Here is a 21,913-nt window from a genome sequence, read left to right as displayed (position 1 = left end):
GTTTACTACACAAATTCAAATGGGCGAACTCTCAAAAGACATTGTATTGCAACTCAATTTAATCAACTCAATTTAATGTCGGTTCCAACCCCGTACAAAGCTCAAAAGGGAGTGAAGACAAAAAGCTATTCAGCAACAACCATAAAACTACATAATCACATCGTTTAACAAGGTGCCACCACACAGGCCGCTAGCCAAAATGAACAAGGTCTAAGTATTGTACAAGTCAACCGGGAGAGTCCAACATTTCAAAATCTTTACTGTATTTACGATGTGGTGGTGGTGGCGGCATTTTAAAGGTAACCTTACATACACTTTAATGGGGTGCTGAATTCAAATGGAAAAAAAAGTACCCTAAATAGAAGCTGTGGAAAGTAAGGTCTCAGCCAATCGAAAGAATGTTAAATAGACTGTGCTCCAGAGGAAGGACAAACAAAAGAAAGCAAGCCACTGAATAAGAAGCACGCAATTGAGTGACAGTCAACGGTAAGCTTTTGGTAAAAGAATTTCACATACAGGGAGCTTACAGTGCTTTCCAGCAGACAAAGAATGTGCATTTAGAGCAGGGGTCTCCAACCTTTTGTGTAGTGAGAGCTACTTCTGGTCCGTGAAAATCGCGCATTTTTCCGAGACCCTCCAACGCCAAATCTAATAGCTAAAAAGTGGGCCACATTTGCAAATTAGGTTTTAAACTAATGTAAAGACATTTCTTATAGGAGGTGTTTTTCAAGGTATGGAAGACTAGCTATTTGTGCTTGCAGCACGCAATGTTTAGCAATATCAGAAAAATTAATAAAAACCAGCCCACCAGCCAATGAAATCAGCCCACAATAGCCAAAAAACCACAGACAAGCATTGGCACAGCACACAAGCCAAAAGAATCGGCCCACAAACAGCCCAAAAAACAACCAATGCACTGATCTGTCAGGCCAGCCCTGCTGGTATGGCCTGGCTCACCTGTAGGACATTCCCACCCCACTGACCTCTCGAGTGCAGTCCTATCAAATGGCGTCAGCCCCATCATGCATATATGGTTCAATAGTCAATCATGTCTCACATTTAACAATAGTGGCCATATACAAGTGCATATTACAAACAGACATACTTTTCTGGCTCATGGCAGTGTTGTCAGGGCATTATAGGTGAGGAAAAGTTTGGGTAAAAACTGAAGTTTTTAAACAATCATGTCAACACTGCGATATAACCCACTGTAGATACCATCTTACCTGCTTCTCCGATCAAATATAAAGGTGACAGGCTGAAAAGGCAGGTGATCCTGTTGTTCAATACAACTTGCACCACCTGCACCAGCATTTATTGCGCACAATAAATGAGCTGTCACAGGACTCAACGAGGTGCCATCAATAAGATATGTTACTCTAAAAGTGTGCACGAAGATACAGTGCACATTGGCATGATGAGTAGTCATTCTGTTTCAAGCACAACAATGCTCCAAAAAAGAGAAGCTTTGAATTGGTTTCCTTTGTTTAAGTGAGAAGAAACTGCTAGTGAGAAAGTAAAATGCTATAAAACACAAAATTAATTTTACTTTAGAATGTTACTGTGTTGTCTCTAAGCAGGAATTTGTTCATCCTTTCAGAATGTCCCCTTTGATTTTGCCCAATCTTTAAGTATTGTACAAACATTTTTCGCATGAACTTGAGAAGAGAATTTTGAACTTGGGAAAGAAGCATGTTTGGGGCTTAAATACATACAAGTGGGAAATCCTCACACTGCCCACAAGTACCAGTCCCTCAATGCTAATTAATGACCGCTACTTACACGACCCAACGGTGGCAGCGTCTCACTGCCAACCAGTACGCTTTCATAACACTGTCCCCCAGTCCCAGCAATTCAGTCCCCACCAATTGTAGCACTTGACTAGCACTAGCTCACTAGTGACAGCAATGTCTGTGGCCTACCAGTGTCCTCTTCTTATACTTCTCAATAGTGCCTATCCCTACACTGCCCGTTAGTGCCATCAATATATACTTCCAGCCGGGGGCCTGCCCTGGATTCTGTCCACCACCACCTATCTCTATTCATTGTTACAGTAGTTGTCAGTGCCTCTTTACACTGGGAAGTAATGCCAACTCTTCACTCTGCCCGTTTCGCCGTGCTTTGCATGGTTGACTGCTGCCTAGGGATTTACGTGAAAAACAAGAATAAACAATGAAACAAATATACCCGTGGCAGTTCAGACTGAAAGCTAATGCAATCAACCCCAGCTCCAATTGGAGCAGCTCAACCGCTGTGGTACTGGCTAAAGATAATGGCACCTTGCAGCTGCAAGCTTCACTTTTCTCCGTTCCTCCCCATCCCCGACTAGGGCACCATAAAGCATCACAGGGACTATTTTTAAAGCTTCTGATTTAAGGAGAGTTTGGGAGAACCCTGTGTAGTCGTGTTTTCTTAGATGAAGATCTTGATACATATACTCTCTGAGAGAGCCCTACACACCTATTGCACGTACAGCAGGCATCTTCCAGCTGCAGGAACACCCCGGGGCCTCTGCCTCCCTTCACAGATCACCAACTTTAGACCTGCCTCCTTAGACCTGGCAGGCACAGAAGAGGCCTCCACCTGGCTGAGAGACCGCACTAATAAAGTGACGTGCTTAATTGGTGTTGCGCTGTGATAATTGCAACCTCTGGAGAGGAATAAGAAGGTGTGGGAGCTCCAGAGACTTTTTCCCGCGTGTGGTACAGGAGCACTGCGAGAGGTTAAAACCAGGGCACGACTGAGGTGTTTATTAGGCAAGCACATGGAAAGAAGCCGGAAGTATGCCACGTCTGAGTAAAATCATCTAGTAGTGTTGTAAAGTTTACTCTTACCGGCTTAAATGTTGTGGGTCCAGGCCCCAGAGTGTGCTCTCACGGCCTGCCTGCTGCTCTGATGCAACATAAGGTGGCAGGCTGTACTGCTGAAATCAGCAGATGGCGCGGGTCCCGGCAGTTCTATGCTGCTTGCGCGACCTGGAAGCCAGCTGGTCTGCCCTGCTATGCCCGCTTCAGCTCCGCACTAGCACCTTTCGCGCTCGTGACTCAAACAATGAACAGCGCGGTGCCAGTGAGGAAAAGGCAGGGGGTGCATAGTCCACTCCAGAGTGACGCTGATCTCCACGTAGAAGAGGAATGTCATCCTCTGTGGCCCAACCCGCCCTAGCTAAGCTCAAAGCTAATCTGAGCTGCTGGTTTGGGTGAGGGCGGGCAACGCAGCCTGAAAAAAGCCTAAAAAGCCCAAACACTAAAGGGCTACTAAATTGAGCAGCAAGTGTCACAAGCTATTCACAGGGTCTCGGCGAGCTACCGGTAGCTCGCGATCGACCGGTTGGAGACCCCAGATTTAGAGTAAAAGGAGATGGTGCACCCTTTCACAGAGGCTGAATGGTTCAGAAGAAGGTTAATAAGTCGAAGTTAAGAGTTACAGCTGATGAGCGTTGCACCCTTCCTTGTTGATCAAACCACAACAACACTGCAGCAGTCTGCAAGGAAATAACGGGTAATCTCTTGGTGTCCAGTGTTACACGCAACCCAGGTCAAACAGGATTACTTTAGAAGCCATCCCAGAGTCATTGAATGATCATCCAACTACTCTAGAAGTCAAGCTCTTGAAGTCATCAGCAGAGCTTAGAAAAGTGAGCCTGAGGATTTGAGGATGACTTGAAAATGAGTATCTGATGACCCCACAAGTTGTGATCGTTCCTGATGATCAGAGAATGAGCAGTTGACTTTGCAAGATGAGATGGTTCCTGATGATTTGAGGATGCTTTTAAGATACCCGTTTACTTCATAAGCACTCACAAAATTAAACTGTCCCCGATGGTTTGAGGAGGGCTTGCTTATTTTTTGAAGAGCCTTTGTGTTTACCTGTCAGCCCTTTGGGTGGTCCCTCCTCATCATTATTTATTTTGTCCCACTTTTGCCTCAAACCCTGTTATAATTTTTCCTTTTTGGGAACCACCAGACTTTAGTGTTGATGCAGGGTCAGGGAGCCATTTTCCCTACCCCTGGAACTTCTGTCTGAGGGCCTGAGACACAAAATGGTGGCCACCCATTGTCACCTGTGACATCACCAGAACCCACTGGAGGTTTCTAGAACCTTCTGTAACATTCTAGAACCCTGTGACAGTGGGAGGCAGTTAGAATGTTGGGAGGCCATCTCAGAGTGGCAGTTGGCATCTGACTGGAGAAGAGAGAGGACAGATATAGAAGGAGGTCGGAGTAAGGCAGCAGGGGTGGAAACCAGTGCTTGGAGTGGGGTCCAGAAACCCACCCTTGATGCTAGTCCCTACTGACCAAGCCCAGCCTAAAGCCCTGTGTGGGACCAAGACCAGAAGAACCATCTTAAGGAGCTGAACATTTGAAACAGGCCTTAAAGAGGAAGAACAGCAAGTTCCTGACCTGTTCAGTGGTGTCCTCCTGGAGTCCTGACGTCGAGAAGCCTGGAGACCTGGGGCCTGAGGTAGAGAAGCGGCGCTGACAGAAAGCAGACGTCGTACCCGGAGCCGCCAGAGGTCGAGTGAGGGCGCCGACGGAGGTCGTGGAGAGGCGCCGGAGGTCGAGTGGAGATTCACCCGAGGTCGAGGGGAGGGCGCCGACGGAGGTCGTGGAAAGGCGCCGGAGGTCGAGTGGAGATTCACCCGAGGTCGGGTGAGGGCGCCGACAGAGGTCGTGGAGAGGCGCCGGGGGTCGAGTGGAGATTCACCCGAGGTCGAGGTGAGGGCGCCGACGGAGGTCGTGAAGCGCCCCGGAGGTCGGGAGTGGAGATCGCACTCCGGAGACAACCGGAAGCGGGGAGGCAGTGTCCCTGCGACGCCGGAAGGCGACATCGAGTAGAGACCGCCCAGCGACATCGAGTCGAGACCGCCCAGCGACATCGAGACGAGGCCGCCTCACGACATCGCCACGGCGCCGAGCGGAGCCGATCATCGTGAAAAGGGCAGTAAGTGGTAGAGGGGGCGTCTGAGGCCCCGTGGAGCCCTAAAAGACCATTCTAGGGGCTAGAGGGGTGTTAGAACCAGCCTGGGAGTGCCAGGGGTGAACTGAGACTGGTGCAGTGACATCTGTGAGGGGCTGTGCAGTTTGGAGGGCCAGATCTTTAGGTTACCCTGGTTCTGCCTCATCTTAGGTTACCCTGGTTCTGCCTCAGCTTAGGCCCCAGCCTTGGCCAATCTAGGTGGGACACCCCCAGGCCATCCAAATGACCACAAGCTGTGTTGGGCAAAGTAAGACCAAGTTACCTCATGAAAGTGATCTGATCTATACTGTCAGTGATTGCTTTTCCTTATTTATTGAGTGTGCTTTATTTATTGTCTTCCACTAATTTATTCCTGCACGGTATTTATTGTCTGACTGTATTTATTTGCCGTCTGTATTTATTGCACAACTATTTATTCTTTGCTTAATGATGACCTGAACCTATTCATTGAAATTCCAAAGTAGCATTATTTATTTGGCCTGCTCTTTTGTAGAAAAATCCTATTGTATTGTATTTATGTTATGAAACCTGCAACTAAGAGAAAATAAGATAAAGACATATATATTTTCAACTTGACTGGCATAATTTTTACGGTGTAGTGTCGTTTTTGGAACGGATGAACGCATGGTTATTGTGAGGGTATGACGTACGCTTAACACGGTGCCTGACCCCCAACCGCTCGAGCCAAGCTACCACTGTGCTGGGAACTTGGTGACTGCTAACCCGGTTGCCCGGTTTCCAACACAATTACATACAAATAAATGTTGCTTTATACTATGGGGTCTTCATGCACCAGCAAGTTCAGTGTAGTATGCTGCCTTACTGAAATTGAGGATTTAATATTAACGTACATTTATGACAAGTCAATATATTGGGCAGTCTCTCTACCCTAACTTTCTCTCTGCCTTCTTTCTCTGCTCGTATTTCTTTTTCCCGCAGCCTCATTGCCGAGTTCATTCATCATCATACAATGTTTTCTCATCTGAAGTGCGGTGTTTTGCAGCTTCAAATGGAATGAAAGGGTGATGTGCATCTAGCATCGCAGTGCTATTCCTTCTGTGAACATTCTCGACTTTTGCACGGTATTGCACAGTCAATGCCAGTTCGTTTGCGAACTTCCTTTGAGAAATATGTGCACACACCTAGAATTATTTTTTTCCTGTGCGGGTGCCGGAGAGCGCGGGGTCTTGCCTTGAATTTCTGGCCTTTAGGGACAGTCTTGGTATATTATGCCGTCCAGATTTTGCCTTTGCATTCTGGTACTCGTTGCTTACACTGAACTAATTAGACTATTACACCATGTATCAAAAAAGCGTAGGTTAGAAGCTCAGGATTGAGAAAGTGTCCAAAATGTCCATTTGTGTCCATAATGATGCAGGGTGAGATTGTCCCTTATTACTAAAACGAATCCTAACCCACCACTAACATCTTCCCATGTCACTTTGCTATGCCTTTGACAAACAGCTCGCGCCACTCATACAACTAAGCTTTTTAACACTGATTAGTACTGGTATCACTCAGTAACTCTTAAAATGCTAACTCTTAATATGCTCTGACTACATGTCAACATCAACCTTCCCCCTACACCAGTTAGCCACATATTTGTGTTACACCAGAAGCATTTACCATACCCACTTACATCACCCCTCACTCAGCATTCCCTGACGTTACTAGGCTTCACTTGCACACACCACTAGATCAACATTTGTACTCTCGCGACACTGACTACTCTCACCATTTAGTCATACCTCCTACATAGACTTGCAATCTACTCATTACAATCCATGTACCATTGCCTACTATTCACCATACAATACAATTCAGAACATAATTTCCAAGCCATCTATTTGTGCAGACACTTGTACCATAACCACTTCAGGCTGGATCACTTATCCCTGCACTCACATCTGCAATTTGCAAAGCCAATCGCTTAAAAAAATTCACTTAAAATCAGTCTTCTAAAATACCCATTCACTATAACTCATTCACACAACTGCCTGTTCACATCATTCACCCCGCCAACCGTCCCACTTAGTCATGCTAGTGGCACATTCCACTCACTTATCACTCATACTACATCACAACATTTAGTGCTCATCTCACTAATTCACTATAAAACTCTAAGAGAGCACCACTCAGCCACTTTCAGTACTACACAGCAACATCAGTAAAACGGATACCTCACTCACAGAACAAATTCTTTACACCATCGACTCCCACCATTACACCAGTTGAGACACTAAACACACAAGATGGAATATCACTTGCCTCCATCACTAATTCACTGAAACCTCACATAACACATTGCCGTATGCAATACCAGTCATCCCTTCAGAACACCACAATGAGACATGCACAGCACCATCTACTGCACCAGTCACTCACTCCACTCTCTAGCCTTCAGGGAAGATGCAACAGTACTTCCTATCAGCAACAACCAGTCACACTATTACACAAATACATGAAAACTTGTCTAGACAACTACCTCTCATCTCAACCACTAACTTCACCGCGTACCACCTTACTCGGGCAATTGTAACCCATGACCATTCACAAACTCACTTCACTACACGCATGTTCAGTAGCCATTCATCGTTGGTGCTTTACTACTAAGTCAGTACACCAACTCCTTTCAATAACTCTTTAGCACTTGTTCGTTTCTTCTATCACTTGCATTCTACCTCAAATGTTTGCCTCCTTTTAATCAAAGCACTCTCCTTCAACTTTATGATTTATCCATTCTCAGTTGTTCACAACACCAGTCATCCACACAACCCACCAGCAACCACACCCTCAATCATATTCTTTTACTCACACCAGCAATGAGCTGCAGCCATTCACTCTGTGTCTCACCATTCACCCATATCCGTCATTGTAAATAGCACTCACCCATGCAATCAGTCGGATGAGCCATTCAGTCATATCTCACTCAAAGATATGCAAAACCCTATTCTGCCTCACAGGTTGACTTAGACACTCAAACTTTCTTAATTCACATCCCAGCCAGCCATCACTCAAAAATCAGCCACTTTGAAACACTCATTCACTACTTCACATTAATTGCAGTCCACACCATGCATTACTTACCCTGGTCCTTCACAACGCAATTCATAACTCATCCGCAACACTGATCATCCCCATATCTACTCACACCCCACCAGCAATATACTTCACATTTGCAATAGTCCTTGCAACATTCTTGCACTCCTTCACAGAACACTCGCACTGCATCTCATTCATAATACAATCCAGTTGAACCAGTCACCTGCAGTCTGTCACAGCTTTCACGCAGAACATTAGTGACCACCAAACAGTGCTGGTCTTCACCCACACCTATCGTATCATTCTCCGCCTACTGAACTCATGCTATCATTTACACACATTCAGCATCTCTTCATGTATTAGACTTCCCTGACAGTACATACTAAAACCACTCAAAATGCATCTGAGCCACACAAAACACTCACAAGATTCATGGCCACTTTAATCATTTGCTCAAGCCACACTCAATCACCTACTTACATAGCTCACAACCAGAAACACCATTCTCTCACCGCTGCCTTCTTCCATAGTCTGTTACAGCAGCCCCCCTTGAGGCTTACTTACAGGCAACTTGGAGGTTTAGGTACAGACACTACAACATACTTCATAAGCAGTGTCCTACATGCACAGTGACTCACTCAAGACCAATCCTGCACTGATGGTACTAACCTCAACACTTATTCATTGTTTTACATCTGTGTCAACAACATTTCTTGATTACAGTGATAAAGATCAAAATGTAAGAGTAAAGGGGAGTCAGAATTAAAAGGAGTACAATAATATTTGGGTCTCTTCCTAGTGCAATAGGTTAATACACCAGTGTCAACATGTAATATTATACGTGTCAATCATATAAAAATCCTAGTGGTGATTGTGGAATTATCTTGGGGCAACATGAACATATCCTGAAGTCCTTGCAGGTAAAAAAAACAATTTCCTGTGGTAAGCCGAGGTAAATTCCATGTCAAGTCTGCCTTTTCTGCTTTCCTCTTCTGTTTTCTTTGCACAAGTAAAATAGTGAGTGTTTGTGTTCAGACAGGTATGTGCAATCTTTTTTTTGTAGACCATCCATGAAGCAATTATTGGTGTGTGTGTTTTTTTTTTTATTGTTGATCCTCTCTGCCTGGAAACAAATAAAACAGTGGATATTTTAACTTCCTGTGTAAATCAAACAAGGTCTAACCATTTCTTCTCAAGATCATTCGAGAATAATACATCCTCATCTTGAAATCGCCATGCAGTAACATGGCCAGAACCTCTCCTCTGGTAATACATCTCCTTCATGAAGTCATTGTTGAATAGTACAGTCCCGTTATAAAGTTATCCTGGGATTATCCTTGAGTGACACATTCTCATTCATAAATCACCACAAGAGCATTCTGTAATATTACAGCACTATTCTGAAATATTCCTAGAATCGTCCTGGAATAATCCAGCCTAATCCTGAAATCACGAGATCATCCTGCAGTAGTAGAAGATCACCACGTTTTCCACTGAAGTAATGAGGAATTCATCCTGGCGTGATCCAGCCCAATCCTGAAATTATCATGGGATCACCTTGCAGTAATACAAGATAATCACATGTTTTTCACTGAAGTAATCTGGAACTAATGCTGGAGTAGTTCTCTTATGACTCATTTCCATTGGCTTGCATCACAGTTCATGGTAACCGGTGGGCTGCCATTGGAAATGAGCTTTCTGGGTTGCCTCTCTTTGGCTTTTTGGTCCGACCCACCTGGACTGACTCGCCTGCTTTCCTTCTGTCGCAAAGGTATTTCTGATCTTTGGGGGTACCATCTGTTTTCACTCAGCCTCGTAAACATGGGGCTGAGTGAAAACAGATGGCGAGCGCTTGTTTGTCGGCTTTCCGCCAATCCGTGCATCCACCCGGCAGTCTGCCTGCCAAAGAATCTGTCCAAGCGGCTATATTTGCAATCTCTGTAATAGCTTGTCATGTGTGATTCCAGTGTTCTATAAACACCAGAATGATCCTCAGATTTAAATCTTGGGTAAAGTCGGGCTGGCCTCTGTGTTCTCTCTCATCGGAGATGTTTTCATCTCTAACCGAGGCTACGACGCGTGTAGTTTCCTAGGACGAACTAGGCTGTGACGAACACATCTGCTCCTTAAATTAGTAATGAAGCCGGCCCAGGCTGTGGGAGCAGCCGGCTGTACCGCAACTAGCGCCTCCGCGAAGGCTCTTCACAATGCGCTGGTGAATGAACGAACTAGGTGTAGGGGTGAGAGAGTGCGCTTCAGGGCCGAACTCCACCTTGTCAGAGAACCCCCAGGGACCTCCCCTTCCGCCAGAACGGGCCCTCCGCTCTGGGAGCTGCCACACTTCCACACCAAGGAGCCTTCTCCAGGCGCTGGTACCATGAACGTCCGATCTAAGCGTGAGGCCTTCAGCACCGAGTACAGTCCGTGGAGCAAGGCTACCAGAGGCATTCAGGTGGAGCGCACCGACCCCCTCGCCTCTGGGTGCTGCTGCCCAGCTCAGCACTCCATGCGGCACTCGTGAATAACAACCCCAGGGGTCTGATCTGAGTGTGGGGGACTTCAGCACCAAACTCAGTGGCACGATAAAGCTGTCAAGAGGCATCGAGAGGTGCACCACCGGCCCGCAGAGCGGCAGTTCCCCGCCACAGGCACTGCCTGCTCAGTACTAAGCAATGGCCGTGGAGTGCACTGCTCAAAGCCGGACAGAAGACATGGGAATGTGCATTTTCCAATCCAGTGATTTCTATTCTACTGTGAGAGAGGGTGGCGTTTGTGGTAAATACAGGACACATGCGAAAGTGCTGTGGCTGCACCCCAAAATAAATAAGTTTTTTTTCTTCCATCAACTGCTACCCGACTCATGCCAAAAAAGTCGTGACCACAGAATACACTTGCTTCAAGGCTCCCAGGCCGCTCACCATGGCACTACAATCAATGGCTGAGGATTATGTTTTACAATCAACTTGAATCATATTAATTATATTATTCCCTCACTCGCCTCAATTTGTTCAATCGGATGACCCTTGTCCTATACGTAAGGCATTGATGCCGGCATCTGACAAAGAGGGAGAGTTAATGGGAGAAATGAATGTATTCCAGCGGTCCAATGGTTATGGTTTATTATGCAACACAGCAAAATCGCCTCAGCCTTTCATCCTTCCAAGGACGATAACACGAGCGCCTGACAGCTGACTGACAGCAGTGAGAGGAAGGTATGTTACAGGCTGAAATTCCCACAGACCCCAGATGCCTCCAACTCGCCTCTGCTGTTCTGTGTGGTCCAGCCCAGACTGTCTTGTTTGGTTAACCCGCGCTGGAAAAAAGCATGAGCTATTTTCACATATCCGGAAAAGACTCTAGCCCTTCAGGCACCAAGTTTAAACCTTTATTCTGCCCGCCGGTGAAAGCCTGTTTGTTAGTCTTTCGGGGCCTTCGCTCTGCAGTGTCGGGAAGCAGGGGCTGCAGGTGGCCAGATTGGGGGGGGGGGTGGGGGGTGTAATACTGTGTATCCTGTAGATGCAGAGCTCACGGGGCGAGGGCGGTAAGTATGCGTGGTCCGTGGTGGACCCATGCAAGCGACATTGTGCAAACCGTGCTGAACAGGTAACCGGAGCCAAACAACCGCAATCAAGTATATTGTATATATCCAATCTCTGCATATTTTAAATGGATTATGTTGTTTTTAGTTGTTTCCCGTGACAATCTTCTATCTACAACATTGTCCTTGAAATATCATCCATGTGTTTCAATGCCCGCACTACCCCCCCCCCATTATCTGTTCTGCTAAATCTCCCGATTCATCAAAAAGTTGGCATTGAGGGCCTTATGTCAAAGAATAGCCTTTTCAGGATCTAAAACATGCATTAACAGTCCACTTATAATATTAATTGCTGCCCCATCTGGGGATGTATCCAGTGTGTTAGTGTAGCACTACAAAATGACTTGTGTCAACTAGGCACGCGTCTTATTACCAATAAGGTGTCCATGATAGCAGAAACGAAACACTGGCCGTAATCTCAAAATGCCAGTAGTGTTTCAAAGGGGTGAACAAGATAACATTTAATTAAGTTAATTAAGTTGATTAAGTTAAAGCCATTTGCTTCGCTAATGGTATTGTATAGCAAAGCAAGTGGCTTTAACTTAAAAAGGCGAGACCTATTGCATTTTTAATGCTTGTTGATTTGGGAAGTGTGAGTACAAACGGCACCATTTTCAAGAACCGCATAAAAGTTGCTAACAACCAGAGGTGAACACCTCCGAGTAAGACCAAGACAGGTGAGAGCTTTAGGCCTCACAAGTGTGCATGCATAGTAGAGCAGGGATACAGAAAAATAGAGCCCCGAAGGCCCCAGACCTGATCGGACTCTTGGAGTGGGTCGAAACATGTTGGCACAGTGGGTACAATTGAATAACTATATTCAATAGAACCCCATAACCATATTATGTTATCTATACCCGCAAAACAAAGAAAAGTCTTTATGTATACCGTGAGGCATTTTTAACGAATCACCTTCTGGATCCTTGCTTGTCCAGTTCTGACTTTAAGAACTCCCATTCTACCTATGGTAGAGTCCGCCCTGGTAGTACCACCTTTCCAGGGTTTGGATAGACGCCAATGATGAAGCAGGTCATAAGTGAGTGAGGCTATTGCAGAGGTGTAAACTATAATCCTAAAACAGAGGAGTTTTCCAACCTCTTAAAAAAAAAAACTCTTTAAAATACCAGTTGCTCGTGTGTAAGCATTGAGAGTGGGAGATGCTTATCTCTCACTCTCCGTTGTGAAAAAGCACCACACACTGTTTAGGGGAGAAGATTACTGGCAATATGTACGAAGATTAGAGTTTGTAAGATGGCCTGGTCACTACTGCCGACCACTGGGTAACGTGCACCCTCTGTATTCGAGTGCTATTCGATATGTCAAGTTAAGTATTGCGCTACAGGTGGTTTCATTGTTATGTACTAGTCGACAACTAGTTTATTTCCAACAGTATTTCTTCGTAGCATGAAGCAATAGCCCATAACAAGCATGTGCACAGTGTATCTAGTAGTGGTATTCAGACTGTCACTGCTGTGGAAAGCTTAATTAAAACAATGACTGCAGCAGTTTTATTTCAAGCACAGGCCATCAAACCAAAGATAAAATCACTTCACTTTCTGTGCTATCGTAATTTTGCAAGCATAGCAAGAAGTAGAATAACTGATTTGGATATATATCAAGGGACAGCAGAAAAATCTACAATGTCTCCCTCCCCTCAAGATTATCATTCTGCTAAAGTAATGAAAACAGGGGCACCATGTGTAGATTTGGAGGACGCGACTGTTGGCCATTTGGAATTGGTATTAATTATCAAGAACTGTCAAGCCACACTTGGCAAGTTTCTAGTCTACTGTTCAGTGAAAAGACTGGTGACCACCAGCAAGGGCAGATATAGTGAAATTGCACGGCCCTCTAAATTTCCCAATCCTCTTTTCGGCAGTCAGAGAGGTTTAGGCTTAAAGGGATTTTTTTAATGAAGCCAACAGAAACGGGTCTTCCTTCGTTTAGACTAAAGACAATTTTTATTTAATCACGAAATGTAAAGCAGAAACTGCTCAAAAAGGCAAACTATTGGCCTGCCAAGTTCGATATGGCTACCATGTGTCGGGGGCGTGAAACTTCCCCCATGACATCAGCATTAGTGACCCTCGGCAAAGTGAGCTCTCTTGCGTAATGCATATGGTTCTAATTTAAATCGCTCCAATACCTTCGGGTGGAGTTCAAACACCATAAAAATTGCAAAGACAAAAATCCAGGAAATCTGACAGTACAGTAATAAACGTCAACACAAAAAATCCATACACCCATAAAATAAAAACATTGGGGAACGGTAAAAAAAAATTACACTTCACAAATTTGAAATAGTACCACAATCAGTCATTACCAGCCTTTCATGTTTTTACATCAGTTTTACACTGGCAACAAGCCATATTAGGGGGGAAAAAAATATGTCAACTACAGGCAATTCGCCGCAGGCCCCCAAACTTGACCCGAATCTGGTATCAGAGCGCTTTGCATAGCACTAACTGCATTACATTTTCAGGTCTTGTCTGAGCCAGCGCATGCGCTGCAAGACATTTAGTAAGTGGGATTTTCGAAGTGCTACCACACGCTTTTGCTGGCCTAGCGCCTGCGCGCAGCCGCCAGCTTTTAGCGCCCCGGGAGTGCGATTACCTTGCCCAAGCTAATGAGCTTTATGTCGCGTTGAAAAAAACAGGGCGACTTGGTGGTCTGTGGATGCGGATCGCTGCAGGTGAGAAGACGTCCTCCAGGCAGATTTAGTGTAATCAGATTGTGTTATAGCCGAGGTCTAGTACAAGCGGAGGATTGTGGTTACACTGATGGCCACAAGCACCCGCTTTATACCCACGCGACAACCTACAGGATAGCATGTGTAGACACCGTCTTTTCTTGGCGGTTGCCATCTCAGGTTGCGAAAACCAACAATGCTAATAACCGGTGATCTAAACCACGATGGTGGTGCCGCCTCTTCACAGGTTGGAGTGATCTTGCAATTCTGATATAAATTAAGCCTTGTATTCTTCTAGCAGTTGGCACCGACGTAGAGCAGTAGCATTGCTATGGTTGCTTTAGTATATATAGGTGACTGAATCTGTGATTGAAGCGATTGGCAAGCGTAACGCTTTGGTTGCAGAAAGCCTGAAGGAATCACGGGCTGACCATGACAGGACATGAAGAATGGGGTTTCAGGTGGTTATGTACGTTTTTAAATTGCATAATATCCGCAGGTGAGGGTTCACGAATGAGTACAATTTGTGATACACGTTCTGTTCAGGCAGGCTCAAGGTTGTATATATTCTGTAAAGGGCATTCTATGTTAGAAAGCATTTTGGAGACATAAAACAGTTCTCCGTATTTACCCACATAGAGCTGTTATCTGCCTCTTAAAGTCAATGACCGCACCACGCTTCCATACCCGTCAACTCACCCACATTTGTGGTAGGCGTGTTCCGATTTTTACTTTTCTTCACCTTTCTGGCAAACACAACTACTCCATAGTCTTTAATGGAGTCACACGCATTTCAAATCTATACCAGCCCTAAGAGAACTGTTCATTCACCACTTTCCCTATCAGGATCACCCCACCCTCTTAAAAGCCTTACTTCACCAGCATTTTTTAGGCCAGTGGTTGGTGGGCACTTCAAAAGAGTGACTTTGGGATACTACTTCTGTGCACTGAAGTGGTTGAGCCTTTGTTATGTATGTCTTGGACACATTGTATACATGATGGTAGCATGAGCTGTGTCTCAAGTATTCTGGTGCTACACTAATGGTCATAATGATCTCTAGCAAGTTAAGATTCTCTCCTCCTGGCATTCATCGCTTCCTCTCTGACCTTATGCATATTGTGGTCAGTCTACATTCCTATCACCTCTTATCCCTTCCAAAAAAAAGATAACATGCTTCGGACTCCATCCCTGCTTCCCTACACACTCCGCTTTAACACACAAAAGGCTTTAGCCGATTCAACAAGGCCCTTAATCATGTTTTCATAGGCACTGTTGCTTTCACACAATCTCTACTACTCTGCGGTCTTGGGTAACACCTGATGTTTGATTGAAGTAAACCTTCACACTTTTCCCAGAACATCTTGTCACTACTGCCCACCGCCAAATTTTCCCATGCACAATCAGTGTTCTAATCTCACCACACACTTGTCCCTCGCAATCAGTAATGTAATCTGTCCACCACATGTACTGGTCAGTCACCTTTCACTTTCAGCTAAAAAGATAGCATTGTGCTTCTTTCCAAGATCATTGTTACAACTTTACTTACCACCCCACCTTCTCCATTCTTCAGATCCACTACCTGCAACCTCTCTCCTCTGTCCTGTCTGATTCCTCTACTATTTCACATCTGGAGCGTATCCCTAACCTCAAACAAGTAAACCCATCATTTGGCCCATTAAACTCCTTCCCCCACAAACTATTAATCCCTGGTACTGTCTTCCAAAATCCTTTTCTGTTTTATCTCTTTTTTCAGTCACTCCTTCCTATCTGCAACGTAACCACCATTATTCACATCTACCGTGGTACTATCTGTACTTACAAAAACAACGTTGCCCCTTTAACTCTCGTTCAATATCCCAGCACCCTTAAAAAAAGCACAACATTTTTTACGAATCCATAATCAGTTTACTTCACATTTCTTGGCTAGCAACCTCCTCTTACCCTTCAATTTGGGCTTTAGTGTTCTTCATTAAATTGAAACTGCACTCTCTTATGTTGCTAACCGTATCACTTTCCTCTTTCTGTACCATTGTTATTAAGATTTCTGCTCTACAGTAATTTGGCAGAACATGCTCCTACTTTGGGAGTTTGTTTTCTTGAGCAGATACTCTACATATGGTGCCTGAACATCAAACTTGCACCAATTGCCCCCTTCAGAGAACAAAGAACCTTGCAGTGGGAGATCTCTAAATATGATGTATCCGCATCTATTTCAGACCGGTGAAACATATCAGGATGTAACCCACACCCTAAACGAATAAGGTTACTTCCTTTGATGTCACAGGGGTTAAAAGGGTGTGAGTCACTTCAACTAACTAAAGCACTGGCATAGCCAATAATGTCTCGCCTTTGGGACCTTACAAGTGTTTAGCCATGCAACAGTTGATGCGCCAAGGATATTGTGCTGCATAACTAAATACTTATAAGATCCCAAAAGCGAGACCTATTGGCTATGCCAATGCTTGTTGAGGTTAGGCACGGGGAGATCAAGTGATTTGCCCATCACAGGATGTTCAGCATCATTGCCGAGACTCGAACCCAATACCCCAGATTCAAGGTTGACCGCCCTAGCCGTTAGGCCAACTTCTCTGCCGATTGCAGCTCATGGATGCAAGACAATGGCAAGTCTCTCTTGAATTTATATGGCCATGGACAGTGCTTTTCCAAACATTGCATTTCAGGAAATAAACAAGTAGAGCCAGGAACACACATTCGTTTTTGATAGGCACGAGAAAACTAAGTGATTTGCCAAAATCCACAAAATGCTGAGTCGAGGATCGAGCCTGGGATCCCAGTTCGAGAGTCGGCAGCTCGCCTCGTTTAATTGGAAGGAGACGTTTACGAGCATCTAAAGTTGCACCTCACGTTATAGGGGCTTGGAAGCGCCAAATAAGAAGTGCGCAACCTATAGCAAAATATGTATAACTGACTTCAAGACATGCGGAACAGTAGTGGTGAGCGGTTTCAACCACTTAAAACAGTTGCAACAGGCATGCAGATGTGGCTCTGAATCACTTTGGGACTCAGAAGACCGATGGAAGCAATTGAACAGTGCGCAATAATAAAGAGAAACCGCAAAATCACCGAAAGGACACAATGCGTACAGAGATCACCAACGGGCGTGTTTTTCCATGGGCAGCTTAGGTGCGTACAGCCGAATACCTACACTAAGCATGCGCACAGTCGGAAATGACTAGATACGTTAAGCACGAAAGGTGCGGCGCAGAATCTCAAAAAAAGCGTTGCATATGCAAAGAGCCATACAGAGGGTACAAACTCCGGCGGCGGGAACTGTTGGAGAACGAGCACACCAGGCCTCGCCTCAATGCCAGACACCATTGCGCATGTGCGCCATTATCCCGCGGGCTGCAAACGCATGCGGCCTTCCGCCAGGCCCAATCCACCCGACCAGTGCCTGGACAACGATGGCGCAGTAGTACTCCGATAAGTCTCCTCTCACTTGCATACTCACCCGTTTTTCAAATCCACCTCCACAATCTTGCCATAACCTTTAAAGAAGCGTTCGACATCGCGCTCTCGGGCCTGATAGCTGAGGCGTCCAATATAGACGCGAGGCATTCCGCGACGATCCAGGGTGACGACAAGCTCAGCCGGTCGCTACCGGGTCTCACACACGGTCCGGTGACGGTCGTATGTCTACCTACGACCGAGATCCAGCTGTTACCAGCGCGCTGCCTAGCCAGGTCCCCACCGCTCCTCGCGCTTCGACGTCCGTCCAACGGCGTACGTGTGACGTCACTGGCAAAAATGCTACGTCCAAACGTCACGTTGAAGGTGTAGCCCAACGTCTGCCGTTGGCGAGACGCAAAAATACTAGAGCGCGATCGTATGGTTGAGATGCCCATGTTGGGCGCCATTCTTCTGCCCAAAATGGCGTTAACGAGCGCTTATTGGATCATGTAGTGTTGTAAGGATATATGTACTCAGTACTATAAAACGAAGGAACTAAAATGACACTCAAGGACAACTATTAACGAAATGGAACTACCGAGGCTGTAATAATCATTCTCCAGTACGCACTAGTGAGTGGGCATAATCTTTTAGGTCGAAGCCTACCAGACCGCAGATACTGTCTTCTTGCTAACCACTTCTTGTGGGCATTCAGGAAGCTTCGCGTTGCCGACCATTGGCTTTTAGTTTATTTTTTTTGCATATTTCTATAGCGCTAACTCGACCCGAAGGTATTGGAGCGCTTTACACGAGCATCGGTTACGTTACACAAGAGCACATTTTTTTTTTTTTTTTACTTTTTCGGGTAGGCACGGGGAGAATAAATTATTTGCTTAGAATCACAGGATGTGGACGTGACCCCGAGGCTCGAACCTTGTTTTCCAGCACCAAAGTCGTCAATCTAGCCGTCAGACCACATCCTCGCACACGTGCTTGCCTTCTGTTTGCTAGCTTAATTTGCTTTAGGCTGTCCAGCTTGAGTTCGTCCACCTGGAAGAGCATATTGTAATTGTATTTATATAGAGCTTACTATTCCCGAAACAGTGTGTAAACACTTTTGGAGAGTAGCGCCCGAATCTGGCGTAAAAGTGGAGTGGTACAATTGGACGCGGAGGTCCAGTTTTCATCAGTTAAAGTATCCAGCACTTGGTGTGGGGAAATAGCAGGACCTGTGAGGAATTGGCTTTGTTTCCTTTAGACAAATATGCGAAATTACCCCCCCCCCCCCAAAGACACTAAATTATGCACATTTGCAAATCCATTTTTTGTAGTACGAAATGTACAATGCAAGAATGTGCTTCTCTCCGGGACTCATTTTGCGCAACAAAAAAAACATACAAAACCGCATGTGAGGTAAACAGCCAATTGAGTTAGATTGTGTTGTTCCCGCGCTCCAGCAGTAGGATTTTTATACGAATGCAAGCGCAATTAAGTCTCATGATGTACAGCACGTGTCCTAATTAGCATAATGCGATATACCGGATATTAAGCGAAACTGTGACGTAAACGAATTTCACTGGGGGAGGGGCGGGGAGAGATAAATCATATGGTGCTAAATGCAGTAAGTAATCCTTGGGTGAACTTATGAAAAGAAGAGGGTCATGGGGAGAGAGGAGAAATGGAAGGTGATATTTCTCTGGCACTAATATATAGGCGACTTGGGGGCGGAGCTTGGCTCGCAAAGTAAATGGCTGCTTGAGCCTTGAGCTCCGTCGCGCAATGCAATCATCCAGCAATTATCCTTCCCTAAACCACCGGAATTCGACAGCAGTGGGTGAGACCCGGCTGCAAAGGTGGATTGACACCGCAGCGACGAAAAACGGAACTCCGGGGACGTCGTGGAGGCCGGTTGCTGTCCGTGAGAGCAGAGCGCGTGAGCGGGCCTCCGATCCCCGGGCCCTTGTGAAGACGACTGCGGGACTACGTAAAGGTGCGTGGGGCGTACGCACGCGAGGCGGCCCGGTCTTTGGAGCAGCCCCATGTGAGGAGGGCTGGAAGCGAGCAGTGTGCCAGTTGAGTCCCGCCGGAGCGCCTGAGGCGGCGGCTCGTCGTACTGCTGAAGACCCGGAGGGGATATATCGGTGCGGTGTCCGGCGTAATTGGCCAGCAACGCGAGGGCCTGATACTACACCTCAGTGCACGTGTGCGAGTGGAGCCATATCGGTCCGGCATGATAAGCGCTGGTCGCTCGCTGTTGTAGCGGGGATAAGGACGGACTGCTGGCGCCAGGGAATTTGGTCCGGGTGCGAGTGGAGGCTGCGGAGGCTTGCCCCGGTGAAGTCGCAGGGTGACCCCTTTTCAGTCCAGCTAGGTGAGGAGGCGGAGCAGGTCCGAGTGGCGTATTCGGCTGCACGGAGGGGGCGCCCTTGGAGTTGTGGCTGACCTGCGGCAGCTGGAACGGCTGCAGAGATTGCGGTGAATTCCTGCCAGAGTGGCGCGGCGTGACCGGCAAGTACTCCAATAATAGAGCGGCAGCAGAGGTGCGGCGCCGGTGGGTACAGCCTTGGCGACAGAGGAAGCGTGCTGTCTGGGACCGGTGGGCACAGCAGAGTGGGCGCTGCGGACGTGCCAACATTGGACACGGGCTGTGGTTGGCTTGCAGATAGCTGAGCAAGACGCCCCTGGGAGCACGGTGACGAGGCCAGTTGGTGGCGATAAGCAGTGAGGAAGCACATGATGGGCAAGTCCGATAGAACACAATCAAAGTTAACTTTTGAACAGAGGCGCCCTAAGACTCAGGGCCCGGCGGATGGGGCAGTAGGTACTGGGCCGGAGGAGATATCCGGAGCTTACTACTCTCTATGGAGAAGGGTCTGCAGAATGGCATTACTTCCCTGGGGGCCAAAATGGACGCTCTTTCGTATAGAATGGATCGGATGGCGGAACGCATTGACAAGCATTCGGAGAGATTGGTTCAGACGGAGAAACGGCTGGTAGTGGTAGAGGAAGCGCGAACGGCAGCGGACACAGACCGAGTGAAGATGAGGCGGCTAATGCAGGTGCTGCAGGATAAAATGGAGGATGTTGAAGCCCGCTCTCGACGCTGTAACCTGCGCATCACTGGACTGCCAGAGTCGACCCCAACTGGACGAATGGAGTGCTTTGTTGAGAAGCTGTTGATCGAGCTGCTGGGTCAGGATGTCTTCTCTTCAATGTTTGTAGTGGAGAGGGCGCACAGGTCACTGGGGCCGAGGCCCCCTCTGGGGGCGTCGCCGCGACCGATCATAGCAAAGCTATTGAACTACCGCAACAGGGATGCCGCCCTTCGAGTGGCAAGGGAAAAAAAGTCGCTGTCATATGAAGGGTCTACCATCTCGCTATACCCGGATTTCACGGCACGCGTGCAGGAGGCCAGACGGCAGTTCATCCCGGTCAAGCAGCAAATGCGGGATATGGGATTGGACTATGCGATGCTGTATCCTGCCAAGCTGAGAGTCAATAGGCAAGGGAAAACTCATATTTTCCACGATCCCAAGACACTGCAAAAAGCGCTAAAAGACTGGAGTAAGGAACGGCTGCGCAGCCCAGAGAAGCAGTCTCCGGAGGTTGAGACGGAGAGCGCGCTCGACCAACAGGACTAACACTGGCAGATGGTAACTATATGGTGCGGCACCTCCACGACGCCAGTTCAGTGTGGAGCGGACAGCAGGGAGAAGCCAGGTGTCATTTGTGACGAATTGTTGGGCGCGCCCTGGAATGAAAGCTTGCATGGGGGCACTATGGTTGGTGGGCTGATGTGGGAACGGAGTGCGGTAGGGGGTGAGCAATCTTTTTTTCCGGGTCCTAGGCGGTCTGTTGCTGTGCGGGGAGCCCGTATGGGGTGCTGGCGGTCTGCCCCGTTACAGGGCCTGGGTCAAACATTACTGCACGGAGTGATGCATGGTATTCCGGTGGTGGAACAGGGACTGGATACTAGCGCCTGGAGGTTGAGTCAAGGAGCAAAGTGATATTTCTTCTTAGTCTCAGCACTGAGCGACCTCCGCCCGTGAGTGTAGACCACAGTATTCAGGGGTGATTTTGTTGGGGGCGGGCAGTGGGTGGTAGGGGTTTTCCCAACATTGGGAGCGGCATGGGCGAGTTGCGGGAGGTCTGCTGTGGGTGGGGGGTTTGGGGTGGGTGTTATTTTTTTCTT

At 46.9% G+C, this 21,913-nt stretch overlaps 1 protein-coding gene across 1 annotated transcript in view; it reads right to left on the bottom strand.

Moving 5' to 3' along the window:
* Nucleotides 1–18,051, bottom strand: part of LOC146857101 (uncharacterized) — a 47,876-nt gene extending 29,825 nt beyond the window's left edge. The window contains exon 1 of the mRNA XM_085647597.1: nucleotides 17,783–18,051. Coding sequence (XP_085503723.1) covers nucleotides 17,783–17,889 — 107 coding nt within the window. The 5' untranslated portion in view covers nucleotides 17,890–18,051. The remainder of the gene's footprint in view (nucleotides 1–17,782) is intronic.
* Nucleotides 18,052–21,913: the final 3,862 nt, after the last annotated feature.

This window comes from Triturus cristatus, chromosome 3_2 (genome assembly GCF_964204655.1).
Source record: "Triturus cristatus chromosome 3_2, aTriCri1.1, whole genome shotgun sequence".
NCBI lineage: Eukaryota > Metazoa > Chordata > Amphibia > Caudata > Salamandridae > Triturus > Triturus cristatus.
Note: the sequence above shows the minus strand (reverse complement) of the source record. Positions and strands in the feature narration are given on the sequence as shown.